Source organism: Mesocricetus auratus, unplaced genomic scaffold (assembly GCF_017639785.1).
Source record: "Mesocricetus auratus isolate SY011 unplaced genomic scaffold, BCM_Maur_2.0 Super-Scaffold_100008, whole genome shotgun sequence".
In the NCBI taxonomy this organism is placed as follows: domain Eukaryota; kingdom Metazoa; phylum Chordata; class Mammalia; order Rodentia; family Cricetidae; genus Mesocricetus; species Mesocricetus auratus.
Window position 1 is genome coordinate 57,328,901 of NW_024429192.1, and position 22,105 is coordinate 57,351,005.

The 22,105-nt window shown below is 48.8% G+C and overlaps 1 protein-coding gene across 4 annotated transcripts in view; it reads right to left on the reverse strand.

Annotated features, from left to right (window-relative positions):
• Positions 1–3,839, reverse strand: part of Heg1 (heart development protein with EGF like domains 1) — a 79,433-nt gene extending 75,594 nt beyond the window's left edge. For 2 of the 4 annotated variants that reach the window (XM_040750879.1, XM_040750880.1), the window contains exon 1: positions 3,495–3,839. In XM_040750879.1, coding sequence (XP_040606813.1) covers positions 3,495–3,735 — 241 coding nt within the window. In that variant the 5' untranslated portion in view covers positions 3,736–3,839. The remainder of the gene's footprint in view (positions 1–3,494) is intronic. The other 2 variants (XM_040750878.1, XM_040750881.1) reach the window with 2 other exon arrangements.
• Positions 3,840–22,105: the final 18,266 nt, after the last annotated feature.

A 22,105-nucleotide genomic window follows, 5' to 3' on the forward strand; every position in this document is an offset into this window, starting at 1 on the left:
CTCCAAGTGTAGTAAGGGTTAGTCAGTCTCTTTCCCTGTTGGCTCCTGAGGATTCTTCAAAGAAAGGCACTGATTACAGCTCAGACGTCCTGCTCACATAGAGAAGATGCTGGGGCAGAGGGAAGATGCTGAGGAGGTCGGTACCTAGCTAAGGACACAGCAACTGCCATCTGCTTTTCCTTCTTTCTGACTCCTAATAAGGACACTCAGACTGCTGACCAGTGACAATGGAAAACAGAGAGAGAGATCACTGGAAGGGCAGAGGGTCCTATCCTTGTTCTTGGGCTTAGTAGGCAGTAACCGCCCAGCTGGCACAGGCCCAGTGAAGTCTCCCCTTGTCCACACAAGTCAGCTGATGTGCAGAAAACATGAGGTCAGCATCTGCATGCACTGGGAGAGAGGTTACAAGTCCACAAAGGATGCAGTTTTTCAGCACCCTGCACACACCAAGTCCCTCTGTATACATGTGACAACCTCTGTCAAAGAAGCAGGCTTCTTGATGCCCGGAACCACCTCTTACTCAGCCTCTGTCAGTAGGGTCACATTCCTGGGGGGAAAAACACTCTCCTGTCCCTGAGAGGGCCGACTCTTCCCCAAACAGCCCTCATAGCACCTTGCAATGGTGAATGATGAGGTTGGGCCAGAGGTTTAGAGAGATCTGTGAACAGCCATTTAACAGCTCAGAAGGGGCTGGGCTCATAGCCCTTCCTTCAGGGAGCCACATTTTTCTAAGATTAGTATTCCTTGGACTGGTTACTTAATTACTTAGCGTCTTTCCCCCTGTGGGTGGGAGAGCTCTTTCCTTCTGCAAGGATTCTCATGATGATTCCAGGCTCCGCTTCCACCTTCCTGCCCCCTCTATCACCCGCAGATCTTACAAAAGTGTGGCCTGTGGACTCAGCTCAGAACTGCGACTCTCAGGCTTAGGTCATAGGAAAGGAGACAGAAAGGAAATGTCTAGCTTTCAGCCCCCTTTCACTGATGGCTAAAGCAACAAACACAGGGGAGCAGGGTGACAGGTGGGCGTGAAAGCCAAACAGTGACTATCCAAACGGGATTGCTCTCCTTGGAGGACAGAGTCACATAGGCAAACAGCCCACAAATGGAATGCAAACACAGCCACCCAGCAGTGAGAACCTTGAACTCAGTGGGAAGAGGAGAGCTAGAATGACCCTCTAAGAAGGAAAAAAAAAACCTCTAGTTCCTGTTGCTCAAGGGGGAATATTTATATTTGTCCAGGCCAAGATGGCCAGGCACTAGTCACCAGCACCCCAGAAAGCAGCTCACAACAGTTTCTCCCACTATGAAATTAAGGGCATTATTTTTGTGACTCAAGGTTTGTTGCCAGGAAGAACACCTACCTCCCCCACAAACTGTGTGGACACAGAGCATGGGTGACTATCTGACCCAGTGCCAGGTAGGCTAGATGTCTAAGGACTCCGAGATCTCTGAAGATGTGATGTCTTGGGGAGTGACGTGTGGCGGCCAATCAGAGTGGGCCAGGAAAATCATCAGAGGTTGTAAAAAGCTGGCTCACTGAATCACTAATCGATCACTGTTGTTTTGTTTGTTTGTTGCTTCCTTGTTCTTCAGAGTGACATCCTTTGAGGCATTAGCAGAAACCAGACAAAGGTCATGCCTGGATCCTCGGTCATACTGGTAACTTTTAGCAGTTTTCAAGAGGTCATGGATTTCACCTCTTTAATCTTACTCTCCAAACATCCCCAACCCAGGCTGGGCTCAGGGCAACAGTGGACAATGGTCTGCCGGGGCACCAGGAGATCCGGAGACCTCCTCAGGAAAATCTGGATTATTCCAGTTCCCTCTCTCCCTGAAGCCTCTGTCCTGCTCACCTCCAGAACAAAGGAAACAGAGAAGGCTGCAAAGTCAAGGCCATGGCCGTGAGGGAAGCATGAAAGCATGGCTCTTTAAGGACTCGGTTCTTACTTTATTTCCCCTAATCCAGTCCCTTTGCTACGCTCACCTCCACGAGAGCCGGGGAGATTCCTGCCTTAGGAAGGAGAATCCCTCCCGTGTCAGCCTCCTCAGGCTGGACCTCACAAGACAGCACCTCTCTCTCCCTCACATCCCCTCACAAGATAGAGCCCTCAGCTTGAGCACCAGCTACTGACAGCTGCCTTGGGTTCCTGAGTGGCCCTGGGAGTTATCAGTCTCCTACCCCACTGCATCTAGAACACCCCACAAAATGCCTACAGGATCTGCCAGTTACTGTTCTACACCGAGAAAGCCAGTGAATGTCTTCTAAGCTCTTAATTCCTTTCTGTGGAGCTCAGTTAAACAAGGGGCTGCGCAGCACATGCCTATATGGGCCTTCAGAGCTGTTTCCCCCTCCTGGGCTCACAGTCCCTCAGTTTCCCTGTCTTGGGCCAGGGACCCACAAGTTCACAGGACTAGGCAGTCAGGGAAGACAAGAGTACTGCTGGATTTGCACTTGAGGTTTTATGAGGGTAGAAATCTTTTCTTACTCAATTCGAGGAAATACCTCTATGTCCCAAGGATGATCAGGTTGGAGGAAAGTTTGTGAAACACGCAAGATAGACAAGAGAACTGAAAAGTGGACAAAATCTTGCCAGCCCCAGCCCTGTAGCAGCAACAGAGCCCTGTGTGTGTCCTGCACCTCCCACCGGAAGATGAAAGGCTAACAGCACCTAGACACTGTTCACAGCACTTTTCTATTGTGTTTACTTTCATTTTGTCACATCATCTTCAGAAGGCTAGGCGGAACGGGGTCCTTCCATTTCACAGATGGGCAAACTGAGATACAAAGACAGGACACTGCCAAGGTCATAAGGGCATCAGATTAGAATCCTACCCAGGCCATGGCATTTTCTTCCACCAGAAAAAAGGAACCAGAAACAAAGACACCAGGGACAGGAGTTGGGCTCCCATTCCGTGACCAGGACAAGCAGCTGGCTGGGGACTGGAGGGAAGGGCTTCAGGACAGTCCCTAGTGTCTTGTAGGGGTTCAACCTCGCAGCCCCCCAGCCCTCACTCCAAGTACCCGCTCTTAAGGTCGACTAGGTATCTCGTTTTGTTTTAAAGTGCACCCTTTGTCCTTTATGATACCCTAAGTGCTAGAAGCCTTTCAAACTCCAAAATCCGTTATTTACTTAGACTGGAAAGTCAGGCTCTGGACCTGGAGAGACCAGTTCTCCATCTGTCCGGGGAGAAAAGGCTGGAACCAGGGGACAGTAGCCAGAAGTTACCACCCCACGAGGTGTGAGAGGAGCTTTGGGGGGTGTCTCTTTTTTTTGTAAAAGGGACATGGCTGTAGGCTACCCCATGAGAGAGTTTTCTTCCAAAGCTCAGAGAGGGAACGCATGGGTACACTTTAGTCCAGTGGCTAGGGACACGTTTCTCCCTCTCGGTCCACTCTCACAGTTCCACCCACGGGGGTCCACGGAGCCACGGCCCAGGTGGGTTATCCCCGGAGCGCCCACGCCCCCTGTCCCACGCTAGTGGCTAGCACTCACCCGCTCTCACGCCTCTGGGGACTCGACCAGAACGTCCCCGCCGGGTCGTGACACCGGGCCCGGGGGCCGTATGTCCGGGGCCAGGCGGCAAAGGCGGTCCTGCGGCCGGGAGGAGCGCGTGGTTGGCCAGGGAGGGTAGGGGGCCCCGCGTCCTGGGGGTGGCGGGCGGTGGCAGCAGCAGCAGTAGCAGCAGCAACAGCGGCGGCGGTGGCGGCCACCGCGGGGCGCGCGGCGAGGCCATGGTGGCGGCGGCCGCCCGCGCTCACATGCCGGGGCGCCGGGCAGAGGGCGGCGGCGAGAGGAGCTGGGTGCGAGTGCGCTCCCAGTCACAAAAGTTGTGCGAGCTGCGGGAGGGCGGAGGCTGCCCCGGCGCCACCACACGCCAATCAACCCGGGCGGGTCGCGGGGCGGGCGGCTCCTCCTCAGTTGACATCACCGGCCCCCGCGCGGGGGCCTGGGGGCGGGGAGAGGGCAGGAAGAGGGCGGGGGCGGTCTGGGTCCCCGGGGTGAGCTCAGGGAACCCCAGGGTGAGCTCATGGAGGCCCTGCACAACTTTTGTAATGGGCCCACGCCCTGGAGCATCGCTTTGGATTTTAGAGAAATGGAACGGGGTTGGAGGTGGGCACTTCCCCAGCTCCTTAGCCACACAGTAGGTCTGTGAAAAGTAGGTACTGGCAATGTAATTGATACCAGGTGAGTATACAGCATGCGTTCAGAGAACAGAGAAGTGGAGCCCAGGACCTGCTTGGCGCCATGCGCCCGCCCGCATTGCCCTTAAAGATCTGAAGAGGCCCTAACGCATCCCCACCGCTGCCCTTTTGGGCCCTCAGTGCTAGTGATGAGCTTGTGTCAGCCACAGGCAGGAAAGCCTGATTCCCTTCTCATGCTGTCACTGTCTGTGGCTTACACCAGAGTTCTGCCGAGATGTTGCTGCTGGGACACAGGGAAAAGAAAACTGTGAACCGAGGCTGGGGGAAGGGCAAACACATACATAGCTAGGAAAACGACAGCAATTTGCAGATTAAACAAAAAAAGATACACAGCCTACACTAAAGTTAAAATGAAACCTTTAGGGGAGATGGTCCAGGACTGGGTGTCGATAAATTTGCTTGGTAAGTAGAGATCTGTGTGTGTCTTTATTCCCCGCCCCCAGGAGGCAAATGATACAATGTCCAAAATTTAGGACCCAGATCTCTTCCTTTGTAAGAAAAGAAAGAACAGTTCAAAATGGGGAACCAACTTGCTTAAGTCTGTAGGAGCCCCAGCAATTAAAGGACTTCTCACTGAATGACCATGTGGCTTCATTCTTACCTCACAGTTTAGAGTTGTCAATAATTCAGACAATGTCTCAACCAAAATGAAAACCATAGCTCCCTTGGGATGCTCTCAGATGCGCTGGGGTCCTTTGTCTGTTTACCAAATGCTCAGGAAAAAGGGCTTGTCTCTTTCCCCACTTCTCTGCCTCTGTCTGTCTCCGAGCCTTCATGACCCACCTCCAGGGAAATGAGCAGATCATAATGTCCAGGGCGGCTGCAGATGGGCCTAGACCCATTCCTGGTGACTCAGTGCAAGTGAGTCATTTGGCAGAAAACAAAGGATGCTCCGTATAAACAAGCTTACCTTATATGCATGAGCACAAAGAAACCTAAGTTTCATGAAGTGGTACTCAGACCTCTCAATCAATCAATCAGTCAATAAATCCAAGCATTGACCGAGCTCAGCATCTCTGGACACAGCTCCCACTAATGGGCAGGACCATGCAGCAGCCCAAACCCAGCTAGACAACTCCAACCGGCCAGTACACTGTGCTCAGGGGCTCTGGTCACTGCAGCTGACCCTCCCTTCAACAGAAAGGAAGACAAGCCAAAGGCCAAGTCACCCAGTCAGGCAAGCAGGAAGGTTTAAGGGCTTAAAGGTCTGTCCAGGCTTCTCATGTGCATTCAGACAGCTCACTTGGGAATCTTTCCTTTCCTGCCAAAGCTCCAGGGCATCGCACCTGCCACCTGCCCCTCCCCTTAGGCATCAGGTTCATCTCTCTAATCTCTCTACCATCTAAGTCAAGGAACACTCAGAGTAACTGCCAGCTTGGCCAGTGGATAAAGGGGGAGACACTGGAAACCCGTGAAGGTTGGCGACAGTGTAGATGGGTCCCAGAACCTTTTCACCTCCACACTGAGGACAGACACTTGCAAACAGCAGTCTCTGTCGAAACTGCTTCTTTTCCTGATTTTACCACTGTGCCATACTTCATCTATAAAACAGATTGCCCTAGATGATTGCTAAGAAGTGCTCTGTGCCCCATGTTTTAAGGTACAAGACTGTTGAAACAGGACATATAAGTGGGGGGGGCACAGTGAAGCCACCAAACAGGGCCACTCTGTGGGTGCAGTTGAAAGAAAGGTATATTGTAAATGTGAGAGAAAGAATAACCAGAGGCATTTGGGAAGTTCGAAGCAGCCAAGGCTGGCTCTCAGGGATGGAGGGGTAAGGGAAGGGAACACTGGCCTTGGGAGCAGACGGGAAAGGTGGGAAGAAGGTCAGGGAGTGAAAACCTCACCAAGAACAGGAAACTGCAGGGTGGGTGGAGGGCTTGGAAGAGCCTGGGAGTGTTGGCTTTGATATTCATAGCAGGCACCTGTTACTAGGGACTAGAGGAACCTGGAGGTCAGTGTGGACTTTGGTATATAACCACAGCTTTACACCAGGGGAAATGGCCCTTCCTGGCAGGCAGGTATCTGAAGAATGCCACCAGCAATCCTTCTAGTTGCTGCCTTTTGGGGCTTGGTATCACTTCCCTGGGCATGTGCCAATACAGACAAGAGTCCCGATCATTTCGGATGACTTAGAAGAGCGTCTCTCTGGAGCCAGGAGTAAAATAAGATGACCTCACAGATGTAGTCCTGCATTGGGAGTCTGCTTGTTGATCCAGACTGAAACATCTCAGGCCAAATTCAAAGGAGCTGTGGGCTAGGGCTGCAGAGGGAGGTGTGAGGGCACATCATGTGGCTGTCACGTCAGCAGGAATCCAGTGCCTCTGCCTCCAGACACTACACAGGGTCAAAGTGTTTACAGAAGTGTTCGCACTTTGGTTTGCAGTAACAGAAAGGACTTTTCATTAGGCAGTGTAACCCCACGATGTTCCACTCCTGTTCACTTAACAGCCTTCCACACTGAGGTAAGATCTGCCAGGTGGCTCTTTCTCACACTTTTAGGGATGTGCAGCCTGCTGGCTTGGCCGTTCTACAATCCACAGCTTCCAACTCTGCTTGGGATTCAGTGTTCCCATGAGCCAGAGATGAAAAGGACGTTGAGGTAAGCAGCAGAAACTTTGATGAGCCAGGCCTGGGAGGGGCATGCCTCACTTCCTCTCACAGTCCCCTACAGAGAACACGACAATAGTCTTCACCCAACTGGGAAGGAAACTGGGAACCATAGCCTAGGCACAGAGGCAAAGAGGAGAGGAGAGGCCTGGGTAGGTTGCTCACAGTGTCTACCACCCCAGGCAGGGTGCCTGGAAGGGAAGGAAGCTCTAAAGGGGAGAGAATCAGGTATCTCTGCAGCCCGGCTACTTGAACATTCTGTAGTTGCAGAAGATGCCCCAACGTGAATAAGCAGGGCAGGCTCCAGAGCAGCATGCCCTCTACCCATTGGTCAGTAGAGAGGACCTTGGGTTGTCTTCAAGTTCTGTTCCTAAGCTGTTCCCATTCCTCAGCCAAGTCAAGTGATCGCTATTGACTTCAGTGTCCCCAACTGTCCATCGAGAAGAAACCCATTACCTTTCCATGCCTCACCAGGGCTGGTCTGAGGATATGAAGAGGTCCCCATGAGCTCTTCTGAACTCCATTGTGCTCTCCACACAGTGCTTTTACCAGCAGGGCCTCTCAAGTGCACCCGCTCTGCTCCTGAGCATATGTGCCAGTGTGGGACGGCATTGCCGTGGCTAGGACCCAGTGACTGCATGGCAGACCATTCCCAGGATGCCCAGATTCTTGTGACTCGGGGTTCCAGAGGATGTCAAGTTAGTCAACAGACACCCGAATTGAGCTTAGCCTGGAGGTGGGGAGCTGGCTTTAGGCAACACTGGGAGGCTGGCCAGTTCCTCGTGCTAAGCCACCCTGGGTCATTTGCTCATCCTCTCGTCTGCTTGTCTCTCCTCCCACTCCACCTGTGAGCTGCTTTCTTGGAGCTTCTGCACTTCACTCGTATTTTACCAATGGAACCCGACACAATGCTTTCTTTCATTTAGTCATTCAATAGATAGTACTGCTGGGACTACCCCGTGCCTGCCTGGCTCTGTGCTGGGGATAGGACAAGCCTCTGGGCTCAGAGCTTAAGGGTTTGAAGGAGACAGCCATCAAAGAGCATCATTATAAGCCTGCGTCTATGGAAGGGTCCTGAAGAAGAGCACTCAGGAGATCATGCCGTAAAATGAGGTCGAGCCATGATCTGCTCGCTGTCTAGGTTGTTAGTCAGGGGAGTTGGAAGAATATGTACAAGCCTGAAGTTAGGAAGACTTGGAATAAGGTAAGTATAAAACCAGGAGCTGGAGAAGTGGCTCAGTGGTTAAGAGCACCGGCTGTTCTTCCAGAGGACCTGGGTTCAGTTCCCATCATCCACATGGCAGCTCACAACTGACTATAACTCCAGTTCCAGAAGCTCTGACGCCCTCTTCTGGCCTCCCAGGGACTTCATGAATGTGATGCACAGACATACAAGCAGGTGAAATAACCAATCACATGAAGTAAGAATTTAAAGTTTTTAAAGAAAGAATGAGAGAAGAAATACAGGATGGCTGGAGCCTAGCGAATGAATGAGAGCAGGGAGGTGACCCAGTCCAAAGGCTGTGAGACTACTTAGACCAGGGATGTCCAGCAGCACACTGGAAGAATCTGGGCTTAAAAAGAGTAGGAAGTCTCTACCAGCCTTTAGATCAGAGAGATGGGGTACAGTGGGATGGATAGAAAAGGTGAGGGGTGACATGATATACAACTGGACATCACCGAATGATCACTGGATCATTCTGGATGATCCAGAAGTGAGAGCTGGTTTGTAGACTTCTAAAGCTCAAGTGAGGAAATGACAGTTCTCAGACAAGAGTGACAGCAGCGAGCTCCAAGGTTGCTACGCATTTGAGAAGTCATAGGAAGTAAATATCCACAAGCAATGTTGACCAAAGCTTCCCAAGTTTCTGGCTTGTGTGGTTGGAGAGATGTCGATACCATTTACAAGGAAAAGAGGACAATGGATAAGTTGTAGGTCTTTGACATCAAGACCATTGATTGGGTTTTGAACATTTGGTCCCAGTTGACTTGGAGATGTCCATGGGGCAGTGTCAAGTATGCCTCTGAGCTTGTGGACTTGGAGCTGAGAGAAGTTCAAGTCTGAAGTTTCAATCTAAGTAGAAAGAGATGAGATCACCTAGGGAAAAGAGAACTGTAGTCAAAGAGACCCAAGCATGAGCTCTAGAGAGCCCTACATGACATACCCTAGAGAGGAGGCCCTGCCAGAAAGGAGACTGGAAAGGATCCATGGAGAGAGTGTAGGAGAGCCAGTGTAGGAATGGGGGTTCGGTGAGTGGGAGGTGGTAGTGTCATCAGAGCCAAGGGAAGGAGGGTGTGGTCAACAGTGTATAACCCCAATGTAAGTCAAAGACAGAATCCATAGCTTTGGCAACGTTTGTGACCAGGAATCATAACAAGAATGGTGACTGGAACCGAAGCCACACAGTAGGCATGCAGAATAGTGAGAGGTGACGCCCAGCTGATTGAGAGAATGTCTTAAGAGGGTTGGGTTCAGTGGACAGGGTGAGTTAGGCCTGCAAGTATGAGGGTGAGGAGTGAGGGAGCTGCGCTGGTTTTGGTGCACAGTTTGGGCAGGGAAAAGATTTACGTGGAAGGGAGAAGGATAAAGGTGGAGGAGGAGAGGTGGTGATGGCAAGGCAGAAGGTGCAGGGGAGGATGCAGGAGGGATGTCGGCTGCGGCTGGTGCAAGGGCTGGAAAGGAGGAGGGATGCCGGCCATGCCTGGTTCAGGCGCTGGAAAGGAGGATGGAGCAGGAGTGCAGCGTCCAGCCAAGGTCTGGATCTCTGTCTCAGGGTCTCAACTTGCTGAGTAAGGCAGGAGATGAGGGTATCTATGAGATGAAGGAACTCCAGCAGTGGGCTGGAAGAAGGGGAGACTGTGAAGAACACACAGTTTCCTACCACAGTACCGTCAATGTGGGGACTTAGGACGGGAATCTGTTCTCTAACAGAATTCTGACTGAGTGGCATAAGGCAGGAACCATTCTCTCCTCTTCCTAGCATCTAGTGGTAGCCAGCAATCCTTGGTTTGCGGCCCGTGCCTCCGGCATGGCATGGGCACCTTCCCTCTCTATGCATCGTCGCTGTCTTCTAAGGACCTGGGCAGTGGGCTTAGGGCCAGCTGGAATCCAGTATGACCTTGTTTTAAGTTGATTACATCAACAAAGACGATTTTCAAGTAAGATCACATTCACATATTCTAGGAGTTAGAACACAAAGGATACTATTCTGTCCAATCTAAAAATAGTTGTAATGACATGACTGAGACCTGTCGGGGACCTACCCGGACTGGTGTGGTGGGGTCATGGAAGAGTGCCCTGCTGCTCAGTTGTTACCCAACTTGTTCCCCAGCTGGTCAGCAACTGCTCTTGAGGCAGCTCAACCCTATGCACCACAAAGAGCCTTCCTTCCCTCCCACTAGGGACAAAGATTTCTGGCCTCTCTTGACTACTCCTCCCTTCCCATCCCGGGCTGGGTCTCTGCTTGTCTTTTGACACCTTCCTCTGCCCAAAGATCTACTGTTCAAAAGGCCCACTGCAGGCAGCTGCAGAGCTGGCCCAATCTCCCAGGAACTGAACCAGAAGAGGCAGAAGAACCCCAGCCTCTCAGGGAGCACATGCCGCTTCTATGCTGTTTTGCTCAGAGTTCCAGAAAGCAGAGGGCCTTTGCAATTCTGACCCAAGAACTAAAGGAATAAACCCCCTTCTGTATTTTTAAGTCCCCCAGGAGAAGCCTTATTGTCCCCCTTCTGGAATGTCAGGAATGGCCTGCTTTTGTCCAGACAGAGTTAAGCTATGGCTGGGGAGCCTTTCCCTGTTGGTTCTCTGCAGATCAGTGCTAGGCTTAGGGCTTTCGCCCTTCAGGGCCAAGGTGAGAATGTAAACACCCAGTCCCTCTGGAAACTGCCTGGGACCTCCTCCAGGGAGGAAGAGTTGCTCATGGTTTGGCCCCAGTCCCAAGCCTTATGTACAGCAATGCTGAGCACCAACTTGCCTAGCTTGAGGTGGATCCTCAAGTGACCTTCCGTTTCTCCTCTACCCATTGGAGAAGGCCATCCCACCCCAAACAACATTCCTCCGATAAAATCAGTTACACACTGTAAACGTCAAGGAGCCTGGAACATTCTCCTCTGGTGCAATAGGATTCTGATAAACCTCCTCTATTTTGCAAAACCTTGCAGCATGAAACATCCTCCCTGGAACAGCAGGGAAATTCCTGGGATGCCAGGACACTGGGCAAAGTGGCCAGGGCCCCAGGGAAGGAGCAGAAAGCCCAGAGTCCTATTGTGGGCAGAGAGATTAGAGCGTTCAGACGTCAACAATAGTCATGCGCTTCTCAAGAGCCAGATCTGGGACCAGTCTCCAAAGCTGCAAAGACCTGCATGTACAACACTTTCTCTGCTCGCTCGGCCCAGACTCACATTAGTGCTACTCACTCACCTACCTTCCTGCAGCCCAGGTCTGTCGCTTCCCTGGCCACTCTTCTCCACCCACTCAACATGAGCCTGGAAGTTTCCATCCTCCCCAACTCCTGACGGACCCTAGCCAAGTGTTGCTGTCTGTTCATGGGTGTTTTGCCTGCAGGTCAGTGTCTGGACATCTCAGCTTCTCTTTTTGTTCAAGGGCCTCTGGACCATCCTCTTTGCTGCCTCCTCCTCAGCCTCTTCTGTTTATGCCGTTTTTCCAACCAACTCCCCCATATCACCCTCCCCTTTCTAGCTGTTCTCCTTAATCACCGCTTGACACAGAACTAAATGCATTTCTCCTGGGTCTGTGGAATATGCTTTCACAGCCTCTGGTGGTGTGGCCTGATGACAGAGAGCCATTTGAGAAGGCCCCAAGGATAAGCCACATGTACAGGAGTGTTCTGGGGAAGAACTCCAAGAGCCTTGAGAGACGGAGGAACTAGGCAGAGTTTGAAAATTGGACATTAGAACAATGTCTGGACAGTAGACTTGTCAGCATTCCTTACAAGCTCCCCCAACAATTCTAACATGTGTCCACAGCTAAAACCACTCCTACCAGATGTGTAAAGAAACAGACTGTGTGCAACTTCCAGCAATGCAGAGTCACAATCAGTATGGTCATTTGAGAAGCAGTTGCTGTACATATATCTACTTTGTACCAGTAGGCATTATGCTAGGTTACAGCTATTGAAAGATGAGCAAGACATGTGTGTGTGTGTGTGTGTGTGTGTGTGTGTGGCTGGAGAGATGGCTCAAGGTTAAGAGCACTTGCTGTTCTTGTAAAATTGTTGTATTTGATTCCCAGCACACATGGAGCTCTTTACAACTCTCTATAACTCCAGTGACAGGGATTTGATGCTCTCCCCCTTCTGGCCTCTATGGGTACTGCACACATGTAGTATACAGACACACAGACAGGCAAAACACCCACACACATAAAGTAAAATCAAAAGAAAGAGATAGTCCCTAGCCTTGACAAGCTAGCAGACTAGGAGAAAGGATGGAGTCAGTTTGTTTACTGTGAGCTCTTTTACATAAATACCAAGTGCTCTAATTCTGAGATTTAGCTTTAGACATTAGACTACTTTCCTGAAGGACACTTCAGGGTTTCCCAAGCAAAGCAAACAGAATTCTTTTTGTTTCCTTTAATTTTGAGACAGGGTCTTGCTATGAAACCCTTGTCGGCTTGGTACTTGCTATGAGACCAGGTTTGCCTTAAACTCATAGCAATTCCCTGCTTTAGCCTCCTGGCTTCTGGGATTACAGGCATGAGCTATTGCATCCAGTTAGAACAGAAATTCTAGTGGAGGACTAACATAGAGCTGCTGCATCCTACCGGGGTGATATGGACAGTGTTGGGAGAGGAGAGAGAGTGAGGGAGAGGAGAAGCCCAGCTGGCTGATAGAATTTCTCAAGAGGATTGGGTTCGGTGGACAGAGTGAGTTGGGCCAGTAATTATGGGGGTGAGGAATGAGGGACCTGTGCTGTTTTTAGTGCAGAATTTGGGCATGGAAAAGATCTACTTGGAAGGAAAGAGAACAAAAGTCTAGGAAAAATGACAAAGGCAACAGTTAGGGCTTGGACTCTGTTGGTCTCTGAGTGTTTAAAAGCTAAGGCATAGAGGACAGATTAGAAAACGGAGCTGGGAAGGGCGGTAGGGAGATCAGTCACTAGTCACTATAGTGACTATTCTCAGAAGGTTTTGGTGGCACTACCCAAGTACAGCCAATTCCAGTACCAGCTGGCTACCCGAGGGCTGCTCTCAATTCTTGCCTCTTCATTCTAGAACACTCTGTTTCTAGGACCCATATGTGGAGCCTCAGGCAACCATGAGAGCAGTGATGGTCGTCAAGTATCAGAGGGGAGTAAAGAAACATTGTGGCACGTGTAGACACTCAGTAAATACAGAGTGACTGAGTGAATCCATGATGGGTTGACTAGGTTGACGGGCACATCACAAATAATTAAAAATGGGCTGGGGTTATGGTTCAGTGGTTTTGTTGCTGGAATTACAGGCAATCTGCCATGCCAACCCAGCATGTCCCTGTGTTCTGAGGACCCTGGGATAAGCCAAGCTGCAAAGACGACTCAGACCAGACCATCTGCCTGGAAGAAACAGAAGCTAGCCGAGCTGCCTGGAAGAGGCTTAGACCAACTGAGTCACTTGGAAAGTGACTGTCCAACCTGTTGAGCTGCCTGCAGGCTGTGCAGTGTGCTCCAGGTTCCTAGCTGTGTGAGCTGTCACCCATGCTTGGGGTGGGCTTTGGTGATGCAGCTGTCTTTGAGTCATTTCTGCTTCTAAGTAACCCCTCACCCATATTCATGTAAGTAACCCCAATAAACTCATTGGTTCACCAAGTCAGACATTGGTGGTATCTGTACTGTGGTGGAATCCCTGTCTGGGGTGAGTAGATGTGTGTGTTGTGTCTCCCCAGGAAAAGTTTTATAATACAAAAACACCACATACACATAACAAGAAAAAAAAGAATATTTAAAAGTATACATTGTGATAATTTTCAACAAGGCAAAAGAAAGCCAATTTATACATGAATAAATGAAAGCATGTAAACTAAAGTTACAAAGTCAATCACATACTCAATTTACTGAAATTCTTCTGTCTAATAACTGGTGTTCCTTCAAAACCGGTACCTTAGGAGGCTTGTGCAGTCATCCCGAGAACACTGTCAAGCCTCAAAATGTCCTGAGTCTGCTTCATTTTTTTTTCATACTCAAGGCAATTTAGCTTGATGAATCCCTTTATTCCCAGATTTGGTTCCAAATAATTTCTGGCTCTCTCAGGAACAAAATAAAAACGTGCCATCAATTAGAATGCTCACAGGCTTCATTTCAGTTTTGAGATGAAATTGTATTATCCCAGGCTGGTCCTGAGCTCCTGGTCTCAAGTGAGTGACTATGACAATCAGCACAGATCATAACACTGCGTTTTAAGGGCTCTTGAGAGTCCTGAAAATGGAGTTCCAAGCATGGCATGAAGACAGTCGTGTCACTGGAAGAGTGAATGAAGGCACAAACCCACTCAGGGCAGATGGAGGGATTCATATCAGGAAAGACGGTGGTCCATCTGTTTTTGTCCTGAAGCACAGTGACAGGACAGCCCCCCCATGCCCTCAGCACCCAGCAGGCCTGTATTCCCTAGCCTGTCTTTCAGTCGGATATGATGTGTCTAGTCTGAGCAATGAATACAGGAGGAGGTAACACAGACTTGCAACCTGATTCCCTCACCTCCCTGACACCCTCCTGGTGGTACTCCCGTCTCCGTACCTGCCAGCCGAGGGCAGAGATGTTGAAGAGGCCGAGTCTCTGGTGCCAGTGCAGAGCCCTGCTCTCCCTCTTACTGGCACAGACGGTAACAGGGGGTGGAATGCATTTGCAGTGTCAAGTCACTGAGGTTCCCTGATCTTTATTATAGCAGCAAATAGACCCTGACTGACACAGGACCACAGAGTTGCCCGTGTCAGAAGAGTTCATCTACAAATTGACCCTGCCATCTGGAGTACCGGCCTTTGAGACATTCAGTGTGGGGGCTGTATTTGAAACCAGTGCTGTTTGCTCCAGTTACATCTCATTAATCAGCATTCACTCAGCCCTCATACTGGTCACTGGGGAACGACTGCTAATCCTTTGAGATGTCACCTGCTCATAGGGCTTCCCCAAGTGAATCTGATGTATGCCACGTGGCCCATACTTTAAGGCAGTCTCCACACTTCATGCGTCTAGCTTTTAATATGGTGCCTTCTTTAACAAAAATAGCCAGGGACACAGGTGGGCACATGCGTGTGTACACACACATACAGTTGTTATTGAATTAGCAAATAAAAGAGAAAGAAAGCGGCTTTGAGATGGCTCTATGGCTCAGCAGGTAAAGGTGCTTGCAGCCAAGCCTGATGACCAGAGTTCAATCCCTGGGACCCACTACACAAAATTGTCCTCTGATATGTATGGCATCACATGTGTATATTCCCTTCAACTAAAAATAAAATTAAACATTGTGTGTGTGTGTGTGTGTGTACATGTAGTCAGGTGTCCAAAGAAGCCATAAGAGGGTGTTGGATCCTCTTAAGCTGGGGTTACAGAAGGTTCTGAGTGCCATGTGGGTCCTGGGAACCAAACTATGGTCCTCTGCAAGAGCAGACGTGCTTTTAACCACTGAGCCATCTCTTTGACCCCAAAATAAAGTATGTTAAAGGGAAAGAAATTCATGCTGCCCATTATTTTAGGCCCCATTTAGGAAACTACTCTTCTTCTCTTTAAAGGAGGCTGTATCCCTGTCACTTGATGAACGATGGGAGTATTCACTGTCATTCACTCAGTTCAGCCCATAAGATCCAGGACATAGAGAGTTGGCAGCAACCTCAATGTTATGAGATGGGATATTTTTCCATGAGCACAGCCAGCTGGGGGACCCCTGATTGGGGTGGTTTTCCTTTCTATCTGCTCTTTTCCCTGGATTTGAGCTTCCTAAGAATACCTCAGCAAGAGGCTTAGGCCTTTGTTGTGGAATGTTAGCTTAAGATGTGTTACATTTATTTATGTTGTGGAATATTTGTTTGATGATGCAAAGATGTGTTGCATTCTTTTATGTTACTTTTGTTTAACTCTGTGAAGCTGTGTTACTTTCCCTGTCTAAAACACCTGATTGGTCTAACAAAGAGCTGAACAGCCAGTAGCTAGGCAGGAGAGGAATAAGTGGGGCTGTCAGGCAGAGAGAATAAATAAAAGGAGAAATCTAGGCTTGGAAGAAAAAGAGGGAGGATCAAGAAAAAGAAAGAAGGAGAGAAGGACACAGGGGCCAGCCACCCAGTCACACAGCCAGCTGTGGAGTAAGAAGGAAAGCAAGATATGTAGAATGGAGAAAGGTAAAAGCCCAGAGGCAAAAGTTAGATGGAACAACTTAAGTTAAGAAAAGCTGGCTAGAAATAAGCCAAGCTAAGGCCAGGCATTCATAAGAATCAGTCTCCGTGTATTTATTTGGAAGTTAGGTAGTGCCACCCTCCCCCTCAAAAAAAAAAAAAAACAATTATAAGCCTTCCATGCCTTAGCTGAGAACTGGCAACTATTTCTACTGATAAGTTTTCCTGAAGGAACCCAAGTATGTTTCCAAGATATGTGTGTGCTGGGCAGCTTTAGTGATACTTCTTTGGTTCCCCTGCCTCTGGAGGGGATGCCACCCCTACACCAAGTCTCTCCTCTCAGGCACCTGTGTGGACTCTAAGGAGACAAGGCTAGAAGGGGTTAAGGGAGGCCAGGAGATGGATGCTTGCTCTGGAATCCACTCTGGTTCAGAAGAATGAGAAAGAAAAATTCTCAAGGTCCTAAGCTGATCAGAGAGAAGGCTGAGAGACATATGTAAGGGACAGGAGGGGACCAGAAGAACTTGACAGGTCAAAGACAGAGTAAGGGCAGAGCTTTGTGGCTCTCCCCGCTCTGACTTGGATATGCCCCAGATCTGCTGTTGGCTGGAGAAGGTGTCCTGCTAGGTCTGTGGCTCGCAAAATGCCACATGGCCTCCTGAAGCAGCAGGGCTCCACTTGGCTCTGAAGTTCCAGGCTAGCTAGTGCCAAGAAGCGTTGCCGTTCGTGTGAGCTTGTTATTCTTCCTGTGCTGCCCACAGTGACTGACATAATTAGTGGGGGTGGCTCTTAACACTGCTACCCACTCCCCCATCTTTGTCTCCTCAAAAACAAAAGAAAACTTTTTTTTATAAACGTTTCCTTTCATTTAGTACTCAGAACTCCATGCACTAGCTGGTAGGAATTTCCATTCCCATTTCACAGAGATAAGTGACAAAAAGCATGCCCAAGATCACAAAGCTAGTAATTGTAGTAGAGCCAGGGCAACATAAAGTTTGCATTAGTAAACTCACCTAAAAAAGACGTAGACCAGAAGGTTCATCTAAAAGAAAGAGGTAGACCAGAAGGTTCATCTAAAAGAAAGAGGTAGACCAGAAGGTTCATCTAAAAGAAGGAGGTAGACCAGAAGGTTCATCTAAAAGAAAGAGGTAGACCAGAAGGTTCATCTAAAAGAAAGAGGTAGACCAGTTGGTTCATCTAAAAGAAAGAGGTAGACCAGTTGGTAGACTGAAGTGAGCCTGTTGTCTCTAACTGGCATCTCATTTATTCCTATGCACCTTGTTCCTTGGTTCAAAAGCCTTTTTGTGTCTTTTCTGTTTTAAGGTTTACACATTATTTTTTTAAATTTTTATTGAAATGAAAAACAATCTTATTTTATATACCAATTCCAGTTCCCTCTCCCTCCTGGCCTTCAATTCGCCCCACATTCTTTTATTATTATTTAAAACTTTAAACTTTGAGTGCGTGGTGTATATGTACATAGACGATACACATATGTGTGTGCATACTTCCATGCATGTGTGAAGCTTCACCTGGCTTTCATGTGGGTGTGGGGGATTTGAACTCAAGTCCTCATGCTTGCACGGCAAGCCCTCTTACACACTAAGCCAACTTCTCAGCCTTTCTTCCCATATCTTCTAACAAACACCTCAGAATCTGGGTTCCTGCATCCCTTGTCTCCCCCAGTAATCCTGAGGTCCTCTTGCAGTAATGGGCTTGGCTGCCTGCTGAGTACCTTGGACATAAATCCAGCCATTTCTTAAGGGAAACTTTACTTTCCTCTGCAACTGAGCCTGTCAGATGTGGTAGGTAAAGGATGCCCTCAAAGACAGCTGCATCCTTATCCTGAGAACCAATGGTCATGTGACTGACATAGCAGAGGGCCCTAGGCACGTATGCCTACAGATTCTGAGATGGGGAGATTATTCTGGGATACTAGATGGATTCAGAATAATCACTAGGGTCCCTAAAAGCAGAAGAGGGAGGCAGGAGAGTCAGAAAAGGAGCTGTGATGGAGAAGCAGAGGCTGGAGACGGTGTGCTTGCTGACAGCTGGAGAAAAGGTGGAAGGCAGAAGAGCAAGGAATAAAGGCAGCTCCTAGAAGCTGGAGGAAGCAAGCAAATCAGTTCCTCTAGAGCCTCTAGGGCAGTGGTTCTCACCTCCCTAACACGACCCTTTAATCCAGTTCCTCGTGTTGTGGTGACCCCGACCATAAAATTATTTTCATTGCTACTTCATAACTGTAATTTCCCTACTGTTAGGAATCATAATATAAAGATTTTTGCCAAGGGGGTCAAGACGCACAGGCTGAGAACCCCTGCTCTAGAGACTATGACTCTGTTAGTACCATCATCTTATTTCAAGACCCTTTTTGGGCTTTTGACATCTGTAAATGTAAGAGAATACATTTTTCTTGTATCAAGCCACTGAATTTGTTGTAGCAGCAATAGAAAATTGGGCTGTGGATGTAGCTCAGTTGGAAGAGTGCTTGCCTAACATGCATGAGGCCCTGGGTTCAATTAGTTCATTGGTCTTTTGTTTGTTTGTTTTTCGAGGCAGGGTTTCTCTGTATTGTTTTGGAGGCTGTCGGAACTCGCTCTGTAGACCAAGCTGGCCTTGAACTCAGAGATCCACCTGCCTCTGCCTCCCGAGTGCTGGGATTAAAGTCATGTACCACCAATGCCTGGCCAATTAGTTCATTCGTCAATAGTCCCCACATTCATTAGTTCATTAGTTCACTAAGTTGAAAGGTAAGGAATGTGAAGTTGTCACCTCTCTTTTCATATGCTACTGGTAACAAGGTAGGCTGGGTTTTGGCTCTGGCTCCTCATTGAAGGGATTCTGGGGTTAGAGCTTAGACTCAGTAGAAAATACATTAGACACCAGGGTCCTCATACAAACTGCTGATGTCAGCTTCATCTGTCTACTACAGTTGCCAACAGAAGCTTTGCACCCCCTCAGAGAATTAATACAGAAACCGGGCTGGAGAGTGACTCAGAGGCTAAGAGAGCTTCTTCCACTCTTGCAAAGGACCGCAGTTCAAGTCCCAGCACCCACATCAGGCAGCTCACAGCTGCCTCTAACTCCATTTGATACTTTGACATCTCTCTGACCTCCTCGCACACATGCACAGACACTCGCATACAAATAAACAATAATATTTAACACACAAACTCTGTCCCACCTTTAAACACTCTGGGTCAGAAACCTGAAGGGAATGATTGAATCCTGAGCCTCAGACTCCACGCTAATTTGAATAGTTTATGTATGCTGCATCTGATTATGCAAAGTAGAGGGCAGATTAGCATGACTATCTGAGAAAGTGACCCCTGTTCTGGTTCCTAGCCTTGAATTCAGCAATGCTCCAAGGGACCTGGGCTGAGACTGGAAGGATGGTTGAGAGGTTGCAATCACTGGCTGCTCCTCCAGAGGACCTGGGTTCAATTCCCAGCACCCACATGGCAGCTCACAACCATCAGTAACCCTAGTCTCAGGGAATCAGTTATCCTCTTCTGGCCTCCATAGGCACCAAGCCTGCATGTCCTGCACAGACATACATGTAAGTAAGACACTCATATACATAAAATAATTTAAAACATTAAAAGAAGATTTAAAACATTTAAAAAAGAGTGCTCTGGGATTGGGCTGTATACACACCAATGGCAAGGGTGGAGGCTGAGGAGTTCTTTGAAAGACCTGTGATTGTACCTTTACCTGAGACAGTTCTACTGTTGTCCAGTTATCTGGATCAGGTGGAATAGGTGCCAAGTACTGTATATGAAGCTCTGGGTAGAGTTTCTCTAGTCTTAGATAGTCGGAAGGATTGACTGTCAGATGGGTTGATGAAGGAGTTAATGGGTAAGTAGGCAGGTGAATTACCAGGTGGGTCAGTAAGTGAATGGCTTAAGGGAGGGACTCATTCATGGCCCCAGAAGGATCCATCATCATCTTCACTCTGACATTGTCTCCTACAGCTTCTGGCTGTTGGTGAACTTTTAAGTGAGGAATCTGCATGTGGTAGCACATACATTAATGGGGCTGACAATCAAGAATATACTTTGGGCCAGGCATGGGGGGCTCATGTCTTTAACTCTAGCACTCAGGAGGCTGATGCAGGAGGATCTCTGTCAGTTCAAGCCCAGCCTGGTCTACAGAGTTAGCTCCAAGACAGTCGGAGCTACACAGAGAAACTCTGTCGGGGGGAGTCAAAGAGACAGAGTCAAAGAGACAGAGGCAGAGAGAAAGAAGAAGAAAAGAATATCCTTTAGGATTACATAATGACTAACCTTTGTTATCAGCCACATCTGGAATCAACTAAGCCCCAAGCAAGCAGTTGAGCACAGTTTTTTTTTTTAGACTGGCTCTTTTGAGGTGAGAAGATACAGTCTAAGTCTACACCTTCTGGTGGCAGAGGACATGGAAGAAGGAAGCTTTTGCTTTTTGCCTGCTTGCTCAGATTTTCACTGGCAAGTTCATCTACCCTGCTGCTGAAACATCCCTTCTCTGGTATTAGAACTTATTTCTTTGGAATTCCAGTGTAGGCAGAATACCTGCTGAGATGCCCAGACTCATGGATGGAACAACTACCAGATTTGGGTCTTTCCATCAGGAGACAGCCAATGTTGGACGAGCTGGACCACAGTCTGTAAGGTACTGAGTCACACACACACGTATATATTCAGTTTTGTTCCTCTAGAGAACCCTGACTGAATCAAACATAAACCTTGTCCGGATGAGTCACTGGCAGGCATATTTAGCTGTCGCAGTGACCTATAGTATGTAGGTTTCATATGACACTTATCAATGTGTCACCTCAGGTGCCATCTGCACCACCTGTCTCTGGTCAGGCTACTGGTTCCATCTCAGCTGGGTTGGCTCCTTCCAGATAGACTCCAGTCAGACTCTCTCCATGCAGAAGTTAGGCACTCACACGCATGCACGTTACAAGTGCAGGTGGCTAATGTCTCCCAGGCTCCCCCTTTAGTTTGGGGAAACAGGAACCAGGAAGAGTTCTGACTCCTCCTCCGTCTGGAAGCGGGTCTTGAGACAGGTGTTCTGCACCCACGGGCTCTTCAAAGGGCAGCATCTAGAGGCCATGTGCTCCTGTGTGACCGTGAATCCGTTCTCACTGCCTCCAACCTCTCTCCTCTCCCTTCCTCTTCTCACTCCTGACTAAAGAGGTAGCTCAGAAGCATTTACTTTCCAAGGAACCTAAGCTGAACCTATGATCACAGCTATGTGATCTAGCTGGGGTTAAATATAAGAACTTTGGATACTATTAGAGGTTCGGCCTGCTTATCACCTGCCCCCGACCCACAACGCTGAGCTATTCATTTTGGTGTCCTTAATACTGAGTGACCCAGTCCTCTTACTCTTCTCTGTAAGATGAATCCCACTGGAGGATGCCCTTGTTGTAGGAGGCTGACCTTCTTGTCCAAGGATACCCTCCTTGACAAAGGATGCCCTTTTTGTTGGAGGATGCTCTTCCTGTCCGAGGATGCCTTTCCTGTATATTGTTTAGGCCTCGGTATCATCTTATTCAAGGTCTGTGGATATTCCAGATCACTGCCTTCTTCTTCTGAGTGGCTGCTCTTTTAGCCTGGTGTGCAGAATTCAAAACAGCAAAAGCAGATGCAGGCAAAGTCTTCTTGCTGGGCAGAAAATGGTCCCAAAGATGCCTATGTCCTATTTCTCAGGCCCTGCCAGTACCTCCTCACTTTGAAATAAATGCATTTGCAAATGTGATTAAATCAAGGCTCCTGAGCTGGGGCTCACTCTAGGTTATCTTGGGCCTCAGAATAATCACACGCCTCCTTAGATGATAAAAACGAAGACAGACTTCACACACCCCCAGAAGGCAATGCATGGTAGCTGTGACCTGTGGTGTTGGCTTTGAATTGCAGTGATGTGGTCACAAATCCAGGAATGCTGGCAGCCAACAAAGCTAGGGAAGGCACAAAACAAATTCCTCCAG